A 21,208-nucleotide genomic window follows, 5' to 3' on the forward strand; every position below is an offset into this window, starting at 1 on the left:
TGCTTATAAATAACATAACAACAGCTACAGTAGTTCCTTTGTATATCTCATATTTCATTAACATCCGAAAAGCACACAAATTTTTATTAAATTTAATTATTTCTCCACTCCACAGTTTTGGTATTAAAGTTCCTTATTTCTACACATCACAAATTTTGTATTTTACATAATTAATTCTCCATTAGCTTTGGTTGCTACCACTTACCCACAGTCATATAACATTTATTTGGTTTATTGTTTCTATTTATACATATCTTTCCCTACTCAATACCTGTTTCTACACAAGAATGGTTCATACATTATCAGTGAAATATTCTGTAATATTTAGTTTCTTAGTTGTGCACATCCAGATGTTCTGGCGAGTTGTTATTCCCATTTCCTGCACAATATTTCGACAACCAGCACAGCTGTCCTCTTCAGGTGCTGTGTTTTGCTATCGTGTACTCTTTACGTGGGCTCCAATGAGACTGTGACTAAAGTTGGTCTCATGCTGCTGTTTATAGCAGAGTTCTATTCCTGACACCTTTGATGCTCTTTTGTTTTTCATAGCTCACATTTAGATAAATTCTCTCAGTGTTTTTCAACTGTGATGGTTTGACATTTTAATTTTGACAAATTCCTTAGTTATGCTGTCCCAGAAATTTACTATTCTCACCATGATTCTGGTCTCATTGTATTTCATTTCGTGATTATGTTTGAGACAGTGCTCAGTGACAGCTGATTTGCTTGTTTATTTTAGTTGGGAATGTTGGTAATATTCCTTGCATCTCTCCTGAACTGTTCAGACTGGCCACCCCACATAAAACAAGAGATTGAAACCAAGGAAGAGAGGCCAAAAATCTCTTACCTGCGTTTTTGCTGACCTTGGGCATACGTTACAGTCGTGTGGAAACATGGAATCCAGTGTATTTCACTCCCATCAACTATTGCATTGTTTAAGACAATCTCTGAAAGCTATCTGTGTATCACAATCTATGCAAATATGGTGTTTCTCGTGTCGGAACAGTCAAGGAGAGGTGCAAGAAGCATCAGTAGCACACCCAACTAAAACAACCAAGCCAAACAGCTGGTCTCGAGCACTGTCCCGGCTATTATTGTGAAATGAAAACATACACAGAAAAATTGGTTTGAAGACATGGGCAGAAAAAAGGGCTAACCCTCAAATGTAAAAGCTTAGGGATAAGTGTTGCCATTTGTTGTTGGGTACAGGAACCATCAAAATTGGCGTTGGTCTCACCCCTAAATATCACATTAGGACATTTATGGGTGAGACCAATGTCAGTTTTGATAGTACTCGTATCCAGCAACAGATGGCAACATTTTACATTTGAGGGTTAGCCCATTTTTCTGTCATGTCTTCAAATGAAATACAGTGCAAGCAGTATTGTGGTGCAAATGTGCCGAATTCCTGGGACAGAATAATTAAGGGGTATGTTGAAATAAAGATTTCAGGAAACCTAATATACAGGGACGACAATCTCTGTTTAACACCCAGACTGTGCTCAGCGAACTCAGTTGTAGCTGCCTTGTCAGTACTGTGCTGCTTGCCCGATGAACGGTGCTTGGGCCTGTAGTTGGACATATTTGGAGGCTCTACACAATATATTTACAGTTTTACTCCAGCAGCAGGAGACCACATGGTATTATTATCACGTTTATTTTTTTACTGTAGGTCGTTAACAACAATAATTCAAAACAAATATGCTGAATAGTTCGTAAGTTCATATGTGCAAACACTAGAACAATGATTGCTTGTGCACAGATGGGTACCAACCAACAATTAAGATATATATTCTTTGTTCACAATGTAATCCTACAAGACACAGTTCAAAAACTCGATTTTGTAGTGTATTACTCAAGAAAAAAAATTCTTGAAACATCTATTTTCTGAAAAGTATTGCACAAGCATTAGATCCTCCAGTAACAACCTTCATGACACTGTGAAAGTAAATCCTGCTTATTTTCATAGTATACATTTCTGCCACCAAAAGATTCTATTGTTGCCAACTTAACAATCACAACCATCACATTATTTGAGAAAAGTGCTCTGGAACATGACAGATTACGTCGCACTGCAGGAAAGTGCTGCAAGGTATGGGAATAATTACACAGGTGGGGACAGATTGCAGCATAAGAAACAGCCCACTCAAGGATTTTTTAACACTTGGGTTCCACTCAGTTGGAAAATGCTGACAGAATTTGGGTTTCACGGAATATCAGTGTGACTTCTGAAAAACAAACTAGTGTCAAAGGGTCTCATGATCATTGGGTATCAAACTTGGCTGTAAATAGTGGCATGAGACGGACAGTCTGGTTTCAGTCCAAGCAATTCGTACATGTAACATCAATACTCAGAGCACTGAGAGAAGACAGTTTGGTCAGTCATCAAAATATTTTTCATGAAAGTGAAAAAACTCGGCAGAACACGTAGAAACACACTAGTAGTCAGTCACTCCAAGCAAAATTGAGAGATAACACTTAATTTCTTATTTTTGTGTTAAATTTAAATAGTAATGTCAGTATTATGAAAGTATATTCATGGATACCACATAAAAATACAAGGTGTACAACTTTTCTTCTGCTGTGTTTTCCCCAAACATTTGAGGCTTTAATGAAATTAGTTGGTTGCACATGTATCATTCAAAGCACTTTCAGTCACTGGCCACTACTTTCTCCCATCTTTTGAGCAGTGTATGAATCCCGCTTCAAAAAAATTGTTCATCTTTTGAAACAATCCACGAATCTATCCAATTTGTGATGAAATCGGAAGTATTGCTCAGCCAGGCCGTGTGCCGTTGATCTAAATAGGTGATAATCAGAGGAAGCAAAGTCTGGAGAATACATTTTGATGTCTTCTTCAACATGTGGTCGAGCGTTGTTGTGCTGCAAAATCACTTTATTGTGCCTCTCGCTGTATTGTGGCCGTTTGTCTTTTAATGCTCTGCTCAAAGAATTAATTGTGTTTGCTAACAAGCGCCTGTGATTGTTTCACTTGGTTTCAATACCTCATAGTAGATGATGCTGAGATGGTCCCACCAAATGCAGAGCATGATCTTGGAGCCGTGAATATTTGGTGTGGCCATCAACGTGGAAACATGGCCGGGATATCCTCATGATTTTTTCCGTTTAGGGTTATCGTAAAGAACCTATTTTTCGTCCCCATTTTTGCCTCTGAAGCAACTATTCACAAACACACAAATGGTGTTCAAAATCTCTCGGTTTCGGCTCACAGGGGACCCAAGTTCCTTCTTTCTGAATCAAGCCCATAGCCTTGAGACATTTTGAAATGTCTTGCTGTGTCACTCCCACTAATCGTGCCAATTCTTCTTCAGTTTGACACGAGTCTTCACTAGTCAATGTCTCCAATTCTGCATCTTCAAAAACATTCTCTCTTCCGCCTCTGTGCCGGTCTACAATGTTAAAATCACCATTCTTGAAGTGCTGAAGCCACTCGCGACACATCCTTTCACTAATAGCATCCTTACCATACGTACTTGAGAGCATTTGATGAGACTCAGCCGCTGTTTTCTTCGTATTGAAACAAAACAGTAACACCTTCCGCAAATGATGAGAATTAGGCTCGTAAACTGACATTTTCAATCAAGAACAACTTTATCATGCAGATACAAATCGACTAATGTTTGAATGAGTTTATAATGACCGAGGTCCAAGCTAACTGCGTGATGTCTGTGATCTGTTTCTTTCGACCGCTACTTACCGTTGTAGCCATCTCTCGGCAAATGGCAGAACAAAGTTGTACACCTTGTAGAAAAGCAATAATTTATTGTCCAGGACACAACATGGAAAACGATATATGATATTAAATATGTGTGTTTATATCATATAGAGTAGGCTGCTTGTGAAGAAACAGGTGTCAAGGAATGGCTCACTAAACTGAATGAAAGGACCAAAGAGTGCTTCCTATAGTGCACAGCTATGCGCTTACCCTACCCAATCCTAAGAAAAATACAACTTCAGTTTTCCATTTTGACTTTTTTTAAATCTATACTCAAAACACACTCAGATAAAAAAAAGCTATTTTCTAGAGATCATACAGTTTATAATACATCAAGTTGTATGACATTGCAAATATGTCTTACATCAGCCGTTTTAGAAACCCACCAGAATTCATTTGGTAAGTAAGCACTCACCAAAATTTGAAATTCCGAGGACCTAGCACGAATCTTGAGCTGTGCATGGGTCAAAATGGACACAATGAAAGAGGACAAGAGCAGTCTCATCTGCCTCATTCTTTGCAGCTTTCCTAGTGAAGCCTTGAATACTTTTAACCCCCCCCCCTCCCTTTCCTTTCTTTTGCTGGATGAAATAAATATTTTAAACATTTGTTCTGGAAGCTATCATTTGTCTCAGATTTTTGAAACATTTATAGTGTGTTCATGAATGAAATGATGAAAAATGAGAACTATATTTTCAGTATGCTGTGCTCTCTCTCTCTCTCTCTCTCTCTCTCTCTCTCTCTCTCTCTCTCTCTTGGAATTTAAATTTCTAAAAATTATAATTTGGAAAGCTTTCTTGTTTGTCAGTTTGTAGCAGTGACGTGCTGTGCATACATATTTGTAAAAGAACATAAAGGATTGTAGATCTGCATTTGAACAAGGACAAGCAAAAATTAAGTTCTGTTACTGAGACAGTAATGAATTTGGTCTGGTGTTTCTACACCCTTTTGGAGCTGATTGTGGTAAGGTTTTTCTTCACCCACAACAGTATCAGGAACTGAGAAAAACATTGACTTTGCGTAGTTGTCTTTTGTAAGAAGTGCAGCAAAATATGGTGTTAACTGTGGCAAGACAGCTAAATAAGGTTCATTACCTGTTAATCAAATGCTTGTGCGTGTATGTGTAGCAGCAGTTTATCACTTCTGTTAGAAGCAATTTCTTGAACTTGTGCTGCATTACTCCCAAAGTGATATACCTATGATAGTCTTTTCAGATTAGGCTAGGTTTAATTGTTATTTAGATTTAGGGTGCATAACACCACATTTCATGTATGTGCTAAAATGTGCTTCAACTGGGAAAAGCACACCACAGCATCTTAACAAATCTCTATTTGCAATGCGAATTGTGTCAGACATAGGGGATATAAAAAATGAAAAAGCTGGCATACTATGCTTACTTTCATTCCATACTGTCATGTGGGATTATTTTTTGGGGTAATTCATCAAGCCAAGCTAAAGTTTTCGGGGCACAAAAATGTGCAGTAAGAGTTAAATGTGGTGTGAACTTGAGAACATCCTGCAGAAGCCTGTTTAGGGAACTAGGGATACTAACTACTGCTTCCCAATATATTTATTCTTTAATGAAATTTGTCATTAAAATATGTCACTTTTTCAAATCAACAGCCCAATTTATGGCATCAATACTACAAATAAGAATTGTCATTACAAGGATTTAAAGCCACTTAATCTTGTACAAAAAGGTGTGCATTATTCAGGAACACACATTTTCAATAACTTGCCAGCAGCCATAAAAAGCTTAACAACCAATGAAATGCACAATTTCAGTGAAGTAATGTGTTCATTGTTAATAAGTGTGTGTGTGTGTGTGTGTGTGTGTGTGTGTGTGTGTGTGTGTGTGTGTGTGTGTGTGTGAGAGAGAGAGAGAGAGAGAGAGAGAGAGAGAGAGAGAGAGAGAGAGAGAGTACAATCTAACTTCTGCACCATTTCAGTGCAGTAATGTGTTCAATGCAAATAAATATTATAGTAGTTGTATTACACATTTACTACCTTATTAATAATAAAAAAAAATGTTAAATTCAGTGCATTAGTATTTGTAAAATGATTCTTTTATATAGTGTTCATTAAAAAATGACGAGTATTCCACTTGGGACCTGTGGAATGGTACATTAGCTTATTTGTTTGAGTTGTAAATATTTGTCATGTATTGTTGTTTTTCTGACATGTTTATATCCTGGAGGGCCTCCTCACTACGGATTAATTGGAATGAAAGTAAATCTAATCTAATTGAATCTATAAATCGAGGTGCCACTGTTTATGCAACCTGCTATACCACCTTCCTGCCTTCATACTGTAGTTCCGTGAATATAAGTCTGAGAAGTCATAATTTTGTTTCATAACAACTAATTATTTTGGTCAATTTCTTGCCTCTTAATCTGTGTTGATCTATTACAGATCCATGTTTTATAAACACGATTTGATGAATCATGGAGGTTATTTGAATTACAATAAGTGATCTTCAGTATAAAATTACAAAATTGTGACATTACAAAACAGATTGTAAAATTATCTGCCTTCAGTTTATTATGAAAATAACAGGATTTCTATCCAGCATCATGAAATGAAGTGATATTTGGTCGCATAACAAGCATTTATATGCCCTGTATTTGAATGAATTAGTTATGGTTTAACAAAGCAAACTCACTTTACAGGTATCAGGTTTTGAAAATTCATAAAAAATTTTTAGACATAAGAATAACCAACAAAAACAACTATTACCAATTTGAAATACATAGAAAAGTTGTTGTCACTGGCATTACAATAAATAAAAAATATGCATATTTCAAATCGTGATTATAGAATGTTAAATTTACATTTTGGTAGTACTGCAATACAAAATGAAGTAAAGATGCAACAATACATAAGACAATAAAATAACTTCAGCCCCAAAATAGTGCTAAAATTATATGAAACACATATAAAACCAAGAACAGATGGCATACATAAAGAAATAACATTAAAAAGAGAACAAATATTCAGAAGTAAACCTACCTATGTTACAATACCATACATGGGGAAAATATCAGAAAAGATGAACATATAATTTAAGAAAACAAAATTAAAATTATTGTTTTGTACAAATAACAATTTGAAAGCCAAAGTACAATCAGCAAAAATAAGAGAAAGAAAAATCCAGGCATCTACAAACTTCCTTGTGAAGACTGCAATAAATTTTATAACAGGCAGGCAGGCAGGAATTTCGTAATTAGATTTAAACAATACACACGAAGCTGCAAAAGCAACCAATCCACATTTTACTCACATTTAAAAAGTCAAGAACATAAACCAGAAAATTTTGAAAATGCCCTTAAAGTACTTAATGGACGTACAACCAACATTTTGGAGGAAATGAAAATTTACACACATTCAGAAAATCCTCAGATGACATCCTCAATGAAAAACAGACTTTTAAACATAAAAAATAACTTGAAAATTTTATTGATATTACAAAAGAAAAAGAGTTAATCATCACAATAAACAGTAGAACACTTATCATTTATGCAAAAACCACAAAAATACTATCTCCAAAACATTAAATGTAGTAACAGACTTTCCATAGGATAGAAATTCCATTGTAAACGTACAGATAACTGGAACTGAAGCTGTCAAAAATTATTTTTCAAGATCACAAATAAATATTGTGATCATATCATAACAGAAAGACAACCGCCATGTACTCTCCAAAATGCCTAATGGGCCACATCATACAAGGTAAGGCACAAGAGAGACAAACATTACGAACAGTGCCCACCACGACATTGGATGCCACCTGGTGGCATTGCGGGTATGTGACCTGGTAACAAAAGTAAGAAAGCAGAGTAGACATGGATGGTGGATCGCCCTAGCAAAGATACGGATTGCTTAAGTGGAAATACATTGAGATAAGCAACTTTGACAAAGGGCAGATTGTAATTACACAGAGCCTGTGAATGAGAGTCTCGGAAATGGGGATGCTGGTGGAATTATCACATGCTACTGTTGTGAGCATCTACGGAAAGAGGTATGTGGACAGTGAAATTACACTAGGCACTAAATGGTTGAATGTCAACGACTCTTCACTGAATGTGGATTTCACAGGCTTGTCTGCACTTTAAAGTAGGATAGATGATGATCTGTGGCATCTCTGCCGAAAGGACACAAATCTGGTGCATGCATAAGTGTTTCAGAACACACTGCTCATCGTATATTGTTGAATACAGAGCTCTGTAGCAGATGTTCTCACATGTTGATTCAGCAACATCATCAATTACAATTGCATTGGGCATGGTACCACGTGGATTTTACTGTCAATCAGTGGAAATGTATCGGTTCTTCAGGTAAATCACATTGTTGCTATACAAGGTTGATGGTCTTCTCCATAAATGCCAGCAGTGAGCTGAACGGTGGCTCGAAATATAGAGCACATCCTGAACGCAGGCTGGTGGGAGCAGTACTACGCTGTTGTTGTTGTTGTGGTCTTCATTGCTGAGACTGGTTTGATGCAGCTCTCCATGCTACTCTATACTGTGCAAGCTTCTTCATCTTCCAGTACCTACTGCAGCCTACATCCTTCTGACTCTGCTTAGTGTACTCATCTCTTGGTCTCCTTCTATGATTTTTACCCTCCACGCTGCCCTCCAATGCTAAATTGGTGATCCCTTGATGCCTCACAATGTGTCCTACCAACTGACCCCTTCTTCTAGTTAAGTTGTGCCACGAACTCCTCTTCTCCCTAATTCTATTCGATACCTCCTCATTAGTTATGTGATCTACCCATGTAATCTACTACACTATGGAAGACATTCTCCCATGCTTGCACGGGACCTATAGTAGTAATCAATAGACATACTGACAGCTGCGAACCACCTGCATCCGTTCACACCTGATATCTGCCCTGCCGGTGATGTTACCTTTCAGTAGTATAATTGTGCTTGCCTCGGAGCCAGAAATGTGCTACAGTGGTTTGAAGAGCATTATAGTGAACTCACGTTGATGTCTCGGCAATCAGATTCACCTGATGCAAATCTTATGGAACACATCTGGGCTGCTATCAGGCACCAACACCATGTACGCAGATCAGTGGCCTGTTATTTACAGAAATTCCCTGATCTGTATGTAGATGTCTAATGCCCACATACCTCCACAAACCTGATATGCAGAATTGGTGATGTATTTTGCTCCAGAGACGGAAATAAGCTATTAAGCAGGTGATCATAATATTTTGGCTCATCAGTGTATACTAACATAGCTGTAAGCAACAATATTATACCTATTATACCATCTTCACAGGTACTCTTGATATTGGGAAAAAGCCAAAATGAGCTTGACGTGTAACTTGTTTCACTGTAAGCAAATAAATAAATAAATACTGAAGAAAAAATCTTGTATTTAAAATCTGTAGATCCTTTACATAAATCATCATAACAACAACATCCTATAAACTACCTAATCCATTATCTCATTTCATAATCCACTGGAAAATATTTTTCTCAGTCTTTTCTTGCTTGTAAATATTGGACTTATATTTCGATTGATATTAAAAAAAAATCATTTTCCATTTTGTGTGGTATTTCTGTACTCACTGGCCATTTATCTTCATTGAGAGCAGAACAAATATGGAGCAATATGAGCATACTATCAGAAATGCACTCTTACTATTTTATCCATTTTGATTAGAGAACCTGCAGTTGTTTCCATAAATTACGCCGTAGGAAATACTGCAACCAGCCATAAGTTTTTTTTAGATAATTTTATTGTACCCTTACTAGTTTTTGGCCTGAGCCCTTCATTAGATGGGAGCATTTACTTCCTTGCAAGTTTTACATATGCATCCAAAACACATTTTTTTTTTTTGTGGTTACATAGTTTGGCACTTACCTACACAAAGAAGTCAGCACTACCATTTGATGATAAGCTCAGGCTCAAAGCTAGTAATGGTGCAGTAAAGAACTTGGGGCTGGTTGCAGTATTTCTTACAATGTAACACTCGTATTAGTTGTTTCCTTGCATTCAAAGTAGGCCTATGTATAAATACTTCCAAATAGTAGTTTTCTTGCAATATGATATTTCTTCATGAGTGAGTAAATTTCTGTGATAAGTTAATAAATGAAACATATGTAAATAGCTAGACACATACTGTTTACATTTTTTTTAAAAAATAAGTCATAGTTTGGAAGACAACATTAATTTCTTACAGTACATTTCTTATTTACACGCAGACTTTAATGAATGTTAAGTATACCAACAATTCAGCAATAAATAACAGTATTGTGTATGGGATATATGACACATTATACCACAGCTGTATTGTTCTGCAGTGCAATCAAGCACATTGCTTCCATTATTTCTAGAAATCATTTGTAGCTGTACATTTGTTATTAATGTTGATGATGTTTTATCTACATATGTTGTTAGATTGCTTTAAATATGATGTTGCTGCCATATACCGTCCTGAATTCCATTATTTCATGTATGAACTTCTGCTGTTGCATGTAGCTTAGTTTGAAATCTTTGACATTGAACTCTTATTAAATACTACTTTGCAGAAAGCAGGCGCATTACGCACTCAGTGTGACACGAAAAATACTCAACTTCTATGCGGACTACTTTGGAGTAGCTTATCCTCTGCCAAAAATGGATTTTGCTGCTATTCCTGACTTCCAGTACGGTGGCATGGAAAACTGGGGCCTCGTTACATACTGGTGAGATTTTTCAAATTTTCATTTTATTTATCAGTGATATACATCTATAATGATAGTATTGGTCCTGTCTTTATAAACTAACATTTGAAAATAACATGTGTTGTAAATAAATAGCCTCTACAAATTCTTTTATGCTATCTGGAAAGTAGTTTTATTTCTATGAGTATTTTTACTTGCACATAATGTTGGATGATGATGGGAAAATAGGTGGAAGAAAAAGAAACAAGAGAGACCATTGTGCAGCAATTAAATGCTTGGAATGACTTTATTGATAGGTTCTCACAAACTTAAAAATTAAGTAATTTTCCTAAATGAGACAGTAGTCATTATGGATTCTTGTAAATAAAGCCACCTGGATTAGTTAATGTATTTCTTTATCTACAATGGCAGTTCGGTTACTGGTACTGCCCTCATGAGATATGTGATTAAGCTTAAAAGAAAATTCAGGATGGAATGTAACAGTATTATGAAAAGGATAGTTGCTACTCGCCATATAGCCAAGACGATGAGTCGCAGAGAGCTGCAGCATTTAGAATATGACCTTTTGGCCAAAAAGGTCTTTGACAGAGATAGAACACACACACACACACACACACACACACACACACACACACACACACACACACACACACACACGGACACTATTCTGACACACAAGAGACTGCAGTCGAGAGTGCGTGTGTCTTTGTCTTTTTGTTGAACCTATCTGCAACTCAGCATCTCTGCTGTATGGTGAGTAGCAACTATCCTTTTCATAATATTGTTGTAAGATTAAAAGAACAAACGAATGAAAGGCGGTAATTAATTATACATTACAACATGACAGAAGATGATCAAAATTCACTCACCATAACTTGCAAGTTCTTAGTTCATGCATTGTTTTTATTTTTGTCATGTGGTAATGTATAAATAATACCTCTCACCCGTACGTTGCTCTAGTCTGAATCACAGATTTGATAATAACAGTAACCAAAACATCATAGAAATTAAAGAAGTCAGATAGATTATATAATGGTAAGACAGATATTTAGGAACCAAATTTTAAATTGTAAGACATATCCAGGGGCAGATGTGGACTCCGACCACAATCTATTGGTTATGAACTGTAGATTAAAACTGAAGAGTTTGTACAGAGTTTCAGGGAGAGCATAAGGGAACAATTGACAGCAATGGGATAAAGAAATACAGTAGAAGAAGAATGGGTAGCTTTGAGGAATGAAATAGTGAAGGCAGCAGAGGATCAAGTAGGTAAAAAGATGAGGTCTAGTAGAAATCCTTGGGTAACAGAAGAGATACTGAATTTACTTGATGAAAGGAGAAATTATAAAAATGCAGTAAGTGAAGCAGGCAAAAAAGAATGCAAACGACTCACAAATGAGATTGACAGGAAGTGCAAAATGGCTAAGCGGGGATGGCTAGAGGACAAATGTAAGGATGTTGAGGCTTATCTCCCGAGGGGTAAGATAGATACTGCCTACAGGAAAATTAAAGAGACCTTTGGAGAAAAGAGAACCACTTGTATGAATATCAAGAGCTCAGATGGAAACCCAGTTGTAAGCAAAGAAGGGAAAGCAGAAAGGTGGAAGGAGTATATAGAGGGTCTATACAGGGGCAATGTTCTTGAGGACAATATTATGTAAATGGAAGAGGAGGTAGATGACGATGAAATGGGAGATACAATACTGCGTGAAGAGTTTGACAGAGCACTGAAAGACCTAAGTCGAAACAAGGCCCCGGGAGTAGACAACATTCCATTAGAACTACTGACAGCCTTGGGAGAGCCAGGCCTGACAAAACTCTACCATCTGGTGAGTAAGATGTATGAGACAGGCGAAATTCCCTCAGACTTCAAGAATAATGTAGTAATTCCAATCCCAAAGAAAGCAGGTGTTGACAGATGTGAAAATTACCAAACTATCAGTTTAATAAGTCATAGCTGCAAAATACTCACACAAATTCTTTACAGACAAATGGAAAAACTGGTAGAAGCTGGCCTCGGTGAAGATCAGTTTGGATTCCGTAGAAATGTTGGAACATGTGAGGCAATACTGACCCTACGACTTATCTTAGAAGAAAGATTAAGGAAAGGCAAACCTACGTTTCTAGCATTTGTAGACTTAGAGAAAGCTTTTGACAATGTTGACTGGATTACTCTCTTTCAAATTCTGAAGGTGGCAGGGGTAAAATACAGAGAGGGAAAGGCTATTTACAATTTGGACAGAAAGGAGATGGCATTTATAGGAGTCGAAGGGCATGAAAGGAAAGCAGTGGTTGGGAAGGGAGTGAGACAGGGTTGTAGCCTCTCCCCGATGCTACTCAATCTATATATTGAGCAAGCAGTAAAGGAAACAAAAGAAAAGTTCGGAGTAGGTGTTAAAATCCATGGAGAAGAAATAAAAACTTTGAGGTTCGCCGATGACATCGTAATTCTGTCAGAGACGGCAAAGGACTTGGAAGAGCAGTTGAACGGAATGGACAGTGTCCTGAAAGGAGGATATAAGATGAACATCAACAAAAGCAAAAGAGGGAATGTAGTCGAATTAAGTCGGGTGGTGCTGAGGGAATTAGATTAGGAAATGAGACACATAAAGTAGTAAAGGAGTTTTGCTATTTGGGGAGCAAAATAACTGATGATGGTCGAAGTAGAGAGGATATAAAATGTAGACTGGCAATGGCAAGGGAAGCGTTTCTAATGAAGAAAAATTTGTTAACATAGAATATTGATTTAAGTGTCCGGAAGTCGTTTCTGAAAGTATTTGTGTGGAGTGTAGCCATGTATGGAAGTGAAACATGGACGATAAATAGTTTAGACAAGAAGAGAATAGAAGCTTTTGAAATGTGGTGCTGCAGAAGAATGCTGAAGATTACATGGGTAGATCACATAACTAATGAGAAGGTATTGAATAGAATTGGGGAGAAGAGGAGTTTGTGGCACAACTTGACTAGAAGGAGGGATCAATTGGTAGGACATGTTCTGAGGCATCAAGGATCACCAATTTGTTACTGGAGGGCAGCATGGAAGGTAAAAATCGCAGAGGGAAACCAAGAGGTGAATACACTAAGCAGATTCAGAAGGTTGTAGGCTGCAGTAGGTACTGGGAGATGAAGAAGCTTGCACAGGATAGAGTAGCATGGAGAGCTGCATCAAACCAGTCTCAGAACTGAAGACAACAACAACAACAACATTGTGTACCTAAATCCCATACATATTTTGCAGCTGAATCTTGACAAGCTGAGCAGGAGTAAGTGCACTGCAGCTGTGGCCGAAACATCAGTTTTATTCAGCCACGGTTCTTTTACTATGTGAAGTGGCACCTCATCTGGAATAATTTTAGGTTGAATGGCTTTGCCCTCAGAAGCCTTAAAAAAAAGAGAAGGATATGGTGTAATGTTTCCCAGGGTAAACATCTGAACACAAACAATAGTTTATCATTTGTATATCATAATAAGACCCAGTGATGATTCACATTTCAGCACCTCAGCTGTCTTGTTATTTACAACCATAATTGTTGTTGCATTGCAGCTGAATTGAAAATGAATTGTAATCATTTCCCCTGTGTACGAATTAATACTTTTGCGACTTCTTTTTCAGGGAGACACAAGTACTCATTGGGCCAGAAACAACTACAGACAGCCTGGAGAAGGCAGCCAGTACCGTAGTTCATGAACTTGGACATCAGTGGTTTGGTAACCTCGTCACACCGACGTGGTGGACTGACATATGGCTGAATGAGGGCTTTGCCACATACCTCGAATATCTGGGGACTGATTTTGTGAGTACATTACTTTTTATGATGATTGTTGTAACTTGCCTGGTTCTGGGAACGTATAACTTCGAGTGAAGTCTGTCACTGTGGCTATGTATGAATGTAGCTTTCTCATTATTCAGCAAATGCACCTTGAACCCACACTAATTCTGATTGAAATTTGTCAGTAATATTAAAGAGCCAAACACAAGATAAACACCAGACTATAAATGCATGCGGCAAAAAAGTTCATGATTTCATCAACAGTGAGGTCATGGACCACAGTGTCTTCATTATTCCTTTTGATATTTCAGTGATAGCCATAATCTCATATTAAAAGAAAAAGGAGAATTACAGGTAGCAATCCCTACTGATCTAATGGACAGACTAATCTAATGCACAGAACATTGTAACACTACCTTCTGTACATATTATAGGATGGCACATGGGAAGTAGAACGTTTCACACTACTTCTCTACCATTCCACTCTCGAATGGCATGTGGGAAAAAGTAACACCTAAATCTTTCCGTTATAGTTCTGATTTCTCTTATTTTATTATGATGATCATTTTTCCCTACATAGGTGGTGTCAACTGAATATTTTCTCATTCGGAAGAGACAGTTGGGGATTGAAATTTCACAAATAGATCTTGCGGAAAAGAAAACTGCCTTTGTTTCAGTGACTGCAATCCCAACTCATGTATCATACACTGACTCTCTCACCCCTACTGTGCGATGACACAAAACGAGCTGCCCTTCTTTGCACTTTTTTGATGTCCTCCATCAATCCTACCTGGTAAGGATCCCACACCACGCAGCAATATTCCAGCAGAGGATGGACAAGGGTAATGTAGGCTGTCTCTTTAGTGGGTTTGTCGCATCTTCTAAGTGTTCTGGAAACAAAGCGCACTCTATGTTTCGCCTTCCCCACAATATTATCTATGTGGTCTTTCCGATTTAAGTTGCTTGTAATTGTAATTCTTGGGTATTTAGTCAAATTGACAGCCCTTAGATTTGTGCGATTTATCGTATCCAAAATTTATCAGATTTCTTTTAGTAGCCTAGTGAATGACCTCGCACTTTTCTTTGTTTAATGCCTACTGCCACTTTCCGCACCATTCAGAAATTCTCTCTAGATCATTTTGTAATTGACATGATGATTTTACTAGACGGTAAATTACAGCGTCATCTGCAAACAATCTAAGGGGGGTGCTCAGGTTATCACCTAGATCATTTATGTAAATCAGGACCAGCAGAGGGCCTATGACACTACATTCCAGATTGCCAGATATCACTTCTGTTCTGCTCAATGATTTACCGTCTATCACTACGAAATGTGACCTCTGTGAGAGGAAATCACGAATCCAGTCACGCATCTGAGACGATACTCCATATGCACACAATTTGATTAATAGTTGCTTGTGAGGAATAGCATCAAAAGCCTTCTGGAAATCTAGGAATATGGCATGCGCTACTCTTTGTGTATTTGTGTGTGTGTGTGTGTGTGTGTGTGTGTGTGTGTGTGTGTGTGTGTGTGTGTGTGTGTGTGTGTGTTTGAAAGAGAGAGAGAGAGCACTATTTTTGACAAAGGCCTTCTTGGTCAAAAGCTTATTTTTTGATGGTCTTTTTGTTGTGCCTATCTTTGACTCTGCATCTCTGCTATATGGTGAGTATTTAAAGTTTCACCCTGATAAGCTTCAAGTGGCCCAACAGTGAGAAGTGGGAGATAAAGTGAGTAGGTGCAATATCTGCACAACATTACTGGGAATAATTAAACAGGTTTAGGCATTACTCAGAAAATCTTGTGATGTCTGATGAGGCAAATAAATGGTTTTGTCAGTAAGCTTCTGATCTTACCCGGATACAAAACTGCAGCTTATTCATGAAAGGAGAGGTTAGCCCAAAGGTCGTTTTGTGTGCTATTGCACACTTCATTGGAATCATTGGGACATATATTTTTTACGACAACAACATCTGGTCAATGTGTGTCAGTTTTGAGTGGTATATTGCCATGGTTAATAATTTCTCCAGTCCACAGATGCATTGACGTTGCCATCTAATTGTGTTATTTTTCAGCAGGATGGGGTTACAACCCTTACGGCTCGTAATTCAGTATTTACACTGAGACCCCATGTTCGACATCAATTAGTGTAAAAAAAATAAAAAAAAGTCATGTGCCTCCTGTTGCGTAGACTGTGCGCTGGGTGTTAGTCTTTAGATTTGACGTCACTTTGGTGATTTGCGCGTCGATGGGGATGAAATGTTGATGATTAGGACAACACAACACCCAGTCCCTGAGCGGAGAAAATGTCTGACACAGTTGGGAATCGAACCCGGGACCTTATAATTGACATTCTGTTGCACTGACCACTCAGCTACTGGGGGCAGACAATTAGTACAATGATTCTATGATATACCATAGCTGGTGATATTATCTGATATTTCAGAACCTGTTTTTTCTGTGGGGTCATCTGAAGAGCAAAGTTTTTTCTTGGTGACTTAACAATACTGCTGAGTTGAAAACTGCAATCTGGCAAGACACAAGAGGTCATTCCTCAAGATGTGATGGAAGCCATTTGTGTGATGTACTTTCTAATAAATAAACTGTTGGGTTAATTTTGTTGCTACCTAGCAGTGAATGACAGAATTCTTTGAAATCACACTTACACAGTGCTGCATTTTTCTGTCTGTATGTGAAGACTAATCTCAGAAACTACTGTATGTATTTTGATGCAGTGTCCACTAATAGACAGATTGATTCATGAGCAATGTTTGTGGTCTCAGGAGGTAAGTGTCAGGCCACCACCCACTGCAGTGGTACGCTGGTACCCGGAGGTCAGCACGAGCTCAATGCAGATCGTTTCAGACATTAAGCTGATAAGAACATTTTTTTAAAATACAGGTAATGTTTAAGGAGTGTGAAGTAAAACAAGGGAAAAAGGCACAAAGAAAATGTAACTGGCAATGCAGTCGGGCAGCCAGCAAGCAGCTGTAACTCGCACTGAACTGGCATTGCAGTCGCGAGGTGTGGTAGTTTGCAGGTTCCATTGTTGTCATGAGATGCCACTCCAGATGCCAGTAATATATAGCACAGGTAATGTTCATGATCCCTGAGAACCTTCTTGGCATGCACTTCTTAAATCATTCCCACTGTATGAAAGCTATGATATTCAATTGCCTAATTTTATTCCCGGAGTTTTAATAACTCTGTGCGGTGAGCTGTAAACAGAATTAACACGTAACAGACAAGTCACTTGCCATAGACACTTACTGTGAAGCTGGAGCAGGTTGCTGGTACCTACTAAAAAAAAAGTGTCTCAACAGCTGAATTGAATATTACGATAACAGCCAGACTGAACATCGTGGTAGCCAACCAAGGTACAAATATGGACAATCAAATGATTTTGTATATAGACAGTTGAGAGACATTTCTTGTCTATAGATACATTTTTGCAACAAAATTGCAGAACTTTTTGACTCCCATTTGAAATGGGGGACAAGACACAATTCTTAGACAATGTGGCTTGACTTTTAATAGTGTGGACATGTTGCTCTTTTTGCACTGTGGAAAACCTTCGTTGGTTTTTCATTACTTTTCTTTTTCTTTTTGTTAAATGTCACATGGTGACATGGTTGTGGGAAGTTAGTAATTTCTTATACAAACACTGCAATGAGAAGAAGTTGATTATTGAAGACATGAACAAAAAAAAATCAAGTATCAGTCATTTGTGTTGAAAAAAGTGTATTTCTCCAACTTTCAAAGCTGAAAGCAAATTGCAGCTGAATCTAGGCTCTTTGCAGACAATTCACATTTCCGTCAATGCCTTATCTTTTGATTTATTTCACTGTCGATTATCATCACTGCACAAACTGCGATCCCAGTAAGGTCAGCCATATTTAGCAAATATCAAGGAATAAGGTACTGAATTGCATACACGAGTCAAAGTATCTAGACTTTCTAAATACATTTTCTAGCTGCGCTTCTATAGACAGTCTCTCTACAATCTCTTTAGACTATCACTCGGTTCTGCGTACTAGTGTGTACTTATCTGTAGATTAAAAAATTGAATGGCATTGCAAATGCATACCAAACACAAAAACTGTATTCACATAATAAAATTTGGAGGATATGTTACAGTTAGTCACATGATTCATCTTGAAAACTGAAGTTACAGTGCTTAGTTTTGTCTGTTCTCAGATATGTACCTGCAGTCATGATGTGCTTTGAAATCTGTGCACTATGACTGCTAGGGGAACCAAAATAATCTTTTATTCTGGCTCGCACAGCAGTGTTCATTGTGTATCAGGGTGAATAAATATACCTGCAACCAAATAGCAAAATTAGTTATGCAACTATAAAGTTGCTAGTTAAAACCTTAGACTAACACTCATAAATACAGAGTGTGAGTACATAGTAAAATGTTACATAGTTCTCCTAGGTGATTTTTAATCTATAAAGCACAAAATTATGAAATTAACACACATAGTCAAGTGCCAAAAGGGAAAAAAGAGGAAGGGGATAAAATACATCTGTTTCGCTACCCTCTCCGCATCCGCTTCCCCCTTTACGGTCGTCGGAAAACATATAAAGTAATTGTAAGGTATATCTGCAAGCCTTTTTTGTATCTCAGAAGTGATTCATTCTTGCTCTGGCCACCTGTCTTCTCTTTTCTGTCCCGTCACTGTTCACTTTTTCTGATTGCAGAAGCCTATAAAGTTGTCATTCAGTGATCTGTACTATGAGGAGTTAGAGGTGTCTTCTTGAATTAGTCCAATGTTCATGAAGTTCTTTCATACTTCCTTGGAGATTCTATGCCTATAAAAATCTGCTTTGTTAGTCAGGTTGCATCTATACTGAACAAATATCTGTAGATCTTGGATCATAATTTTCTTATTGTCTCTATCAGTTGTTCATTGTCCGTGTATAACTATTTTCTTCTCCACAGTCTGTTGTTCTGTCCGTTATCTTAGGACCAATAATTTTCTGAAGTATCCCGCTGCACTCAAAGTAATCGATTTCTCCCTGTCCAATCTTTCCTATCATTCTGAGGCCCTCACTTGCATTTAGACATTTGGTTTTGGTTCTGTGTTAGTGTGCAAGTTTAGCTTTTATTGAGAGTGTTTGTTTCTAATGTACAAAATGCATCCTACGGAAAGTAGTGACATCTCGTCTCTCCTACCATCATGGGTTTCTCTTTCACTAGTTTCTCTATATATTACTTCACAAAGTTTGCCTGAAACTGTCCACTTTTTCTGTTTTACTGACCTGGTTGACAGGTGATGAGACATTGTTTGGATGTTTGTTATGTACAGTCAGCACAGAATTCGCGGCCGATGAACAGTAATCATTGTCCAGAGTACAGGGTGAGTTCATTTGTTTGTTCAGTAGGGGACGCTTCATAGTGTTTGCCCCCTTTCAGCAGGTTGGCAATGATGGAATCGAGACACACGCCCTGCATCTCTCTCAAACAATTTTACAGAAACTATTCAGTAAAAAAAAAATCATTTCTGTATTAATAGCTTTATATGTCAGCTTCATGATGATATGTCCAGTGTTTTATTAATGGCCATAGTTATTGTGATATTTGTGTGGAGGAAAGGAAGATACTGTGCGAAATTTCAAAAAGGTTGCAATGTAAAACAGGGGTTGCTGTGATTTTTTTGTTTAGTGCATATTACATAATATGTTGCTGCATATAAAGTTTACTTAACACATTGAATTTTTGTTTAGACTTGGGTGGAGGTCACCAGTCTCAAGAAAATTCATCTGATGTTGCACACTCGGATGTGCTTTTTCATAAGCTACTTACCTTACTTGTCCTTAGTTCCTCATTTAATAAACCATTGTCTTAAAATTATCTCACAATTGCGTCAGCACAACATGTTAGTGAGGAGTGAGGTGACACCGTGTTTTGGCAAGAGAAGCAAATTTTAACTAGGCAACAAGAGAAATGTGTAGGTTTCATTCAAAATTCACCATCCATGATGGTTCTCTGAAACTTACAAATGGTTAACACACCAGAAAAAAATAAATTGCTGTCTTTGTTGTATTTGGAGTGGAATTCTTTTTAGATACTGACCAATGCACAGGTGACGGTAGATTTTTTGAAATAGGCACCATTTAAGTGTGGGTGTAGTGTTCAGTTTCATATTTACAAAAACTATGAGCATAGGCTTCCCCTCCAGCGCTTGGCATTTCTCATACAGTGCCTGTCAGTAACCCCCAGCACTACCACTCTCCCCAAACATGCCCTGGCTATTGTGCATCTACCAGCAATGTTATTCTGCATGGACTCTACTTTGCTTTCTCAAAAGAAATGTAGAGGCTAGCTTTTTCTACTTATTTATTCAGTGTGATTTTCTGTTCCATAGCTGTTTCTGAGTTTCACAACAGGATCAAATGCTCACTGCCAAATATAAAGCATTTGATGAAATTTTTTGAACCTTCAGTATGAACATTGTTCAGTAACACTGTCTTGGTTAATTGCTTGTCCCATTTTAGATGACCTTTTTCTAATACACAGTTGAGGAGAACTGGGGCCGTCCATCACTCTGTCAAATCCTAGTTTTAATAAAAAATGCTTTGGCGAGTTCTCTCATGAATTTAACTGTTGACTGTGTCTGTGTTATAGTTTTTTTGATAATGTCTACCATTTTCAAGTGCACTCCAAATTTAATTAAGATTTCAAACAATACTTTCCGGACACCTGGACTAAAGGCTTCTGGAAACTCAATGAAGGCCGCTACCATATGTTAAGAGTTTTTTTAGTTTTCCAATATTCTACTCAGATTCCAGGTCTGCTCAGTGGAGGACCTCCTGTTTCTGAATCCAGCTTCCTATTCACCATTTCAATGATCTGTTTGCTGTAACAGCCAAGCCTGACATTGAAGGTCTCGTAAAACTGTTTGCTGTTGTCCCTTTTCAATTCTGATTCAATGCTTTTGGTCTCTTCTGTGGCTTTAGTTCTTTTGGACATGCATGTGTCTCATACACATAAAGTAGAGACTGGATTATATGCATTTTCATG

General features: G+C 37.6%; 1 protein-coding gene across 5 annotated transcripts in view; it reads left to right on the plus strand.

The window, feature by feature from the left end:
• The window catches only part of LOC126293305 (aminopeptidase N-like), a 721,098-nt gene that overhangs the window by 430,650 nt on the left and 269,240 nt on the right, over positions 1 to 21,208 (plus strand). For all 5 annotated transcript variants that reach the window (XM_049986440.1, XM_049986441.1, XM_049986437.1 and 2 more), the window contains 2 exons: positions 10,279 to 10,434; positions 14,027 to 14,207. In XM_049986440.1, coding sequence (XP_049842397.1) covers positions 10,279 to 10,434; positions 14,027 to 14,207 — 337 coding nt within the window. The remainder of the gene's footprint in view (positions 1 to 10,278; positions 10,435 to 14,026; positions 14,208 to 21,208) is intronic.

This window comes from Schistocerca gregaria, chromosome 10 (genome assembly GCF_023897955.1).
Source record: "Schistocerca gregaria isolate iqSchGreg1 chromosome 10, iqSchGreg1.2, whole genome shotgun sequence".
Lineage (NCBI taxonomy): Eukaryota > Metazoa > Arthropoda > Insecta > Orthoptera > Acrididae > Schistocerca > Schistocerca gregaria.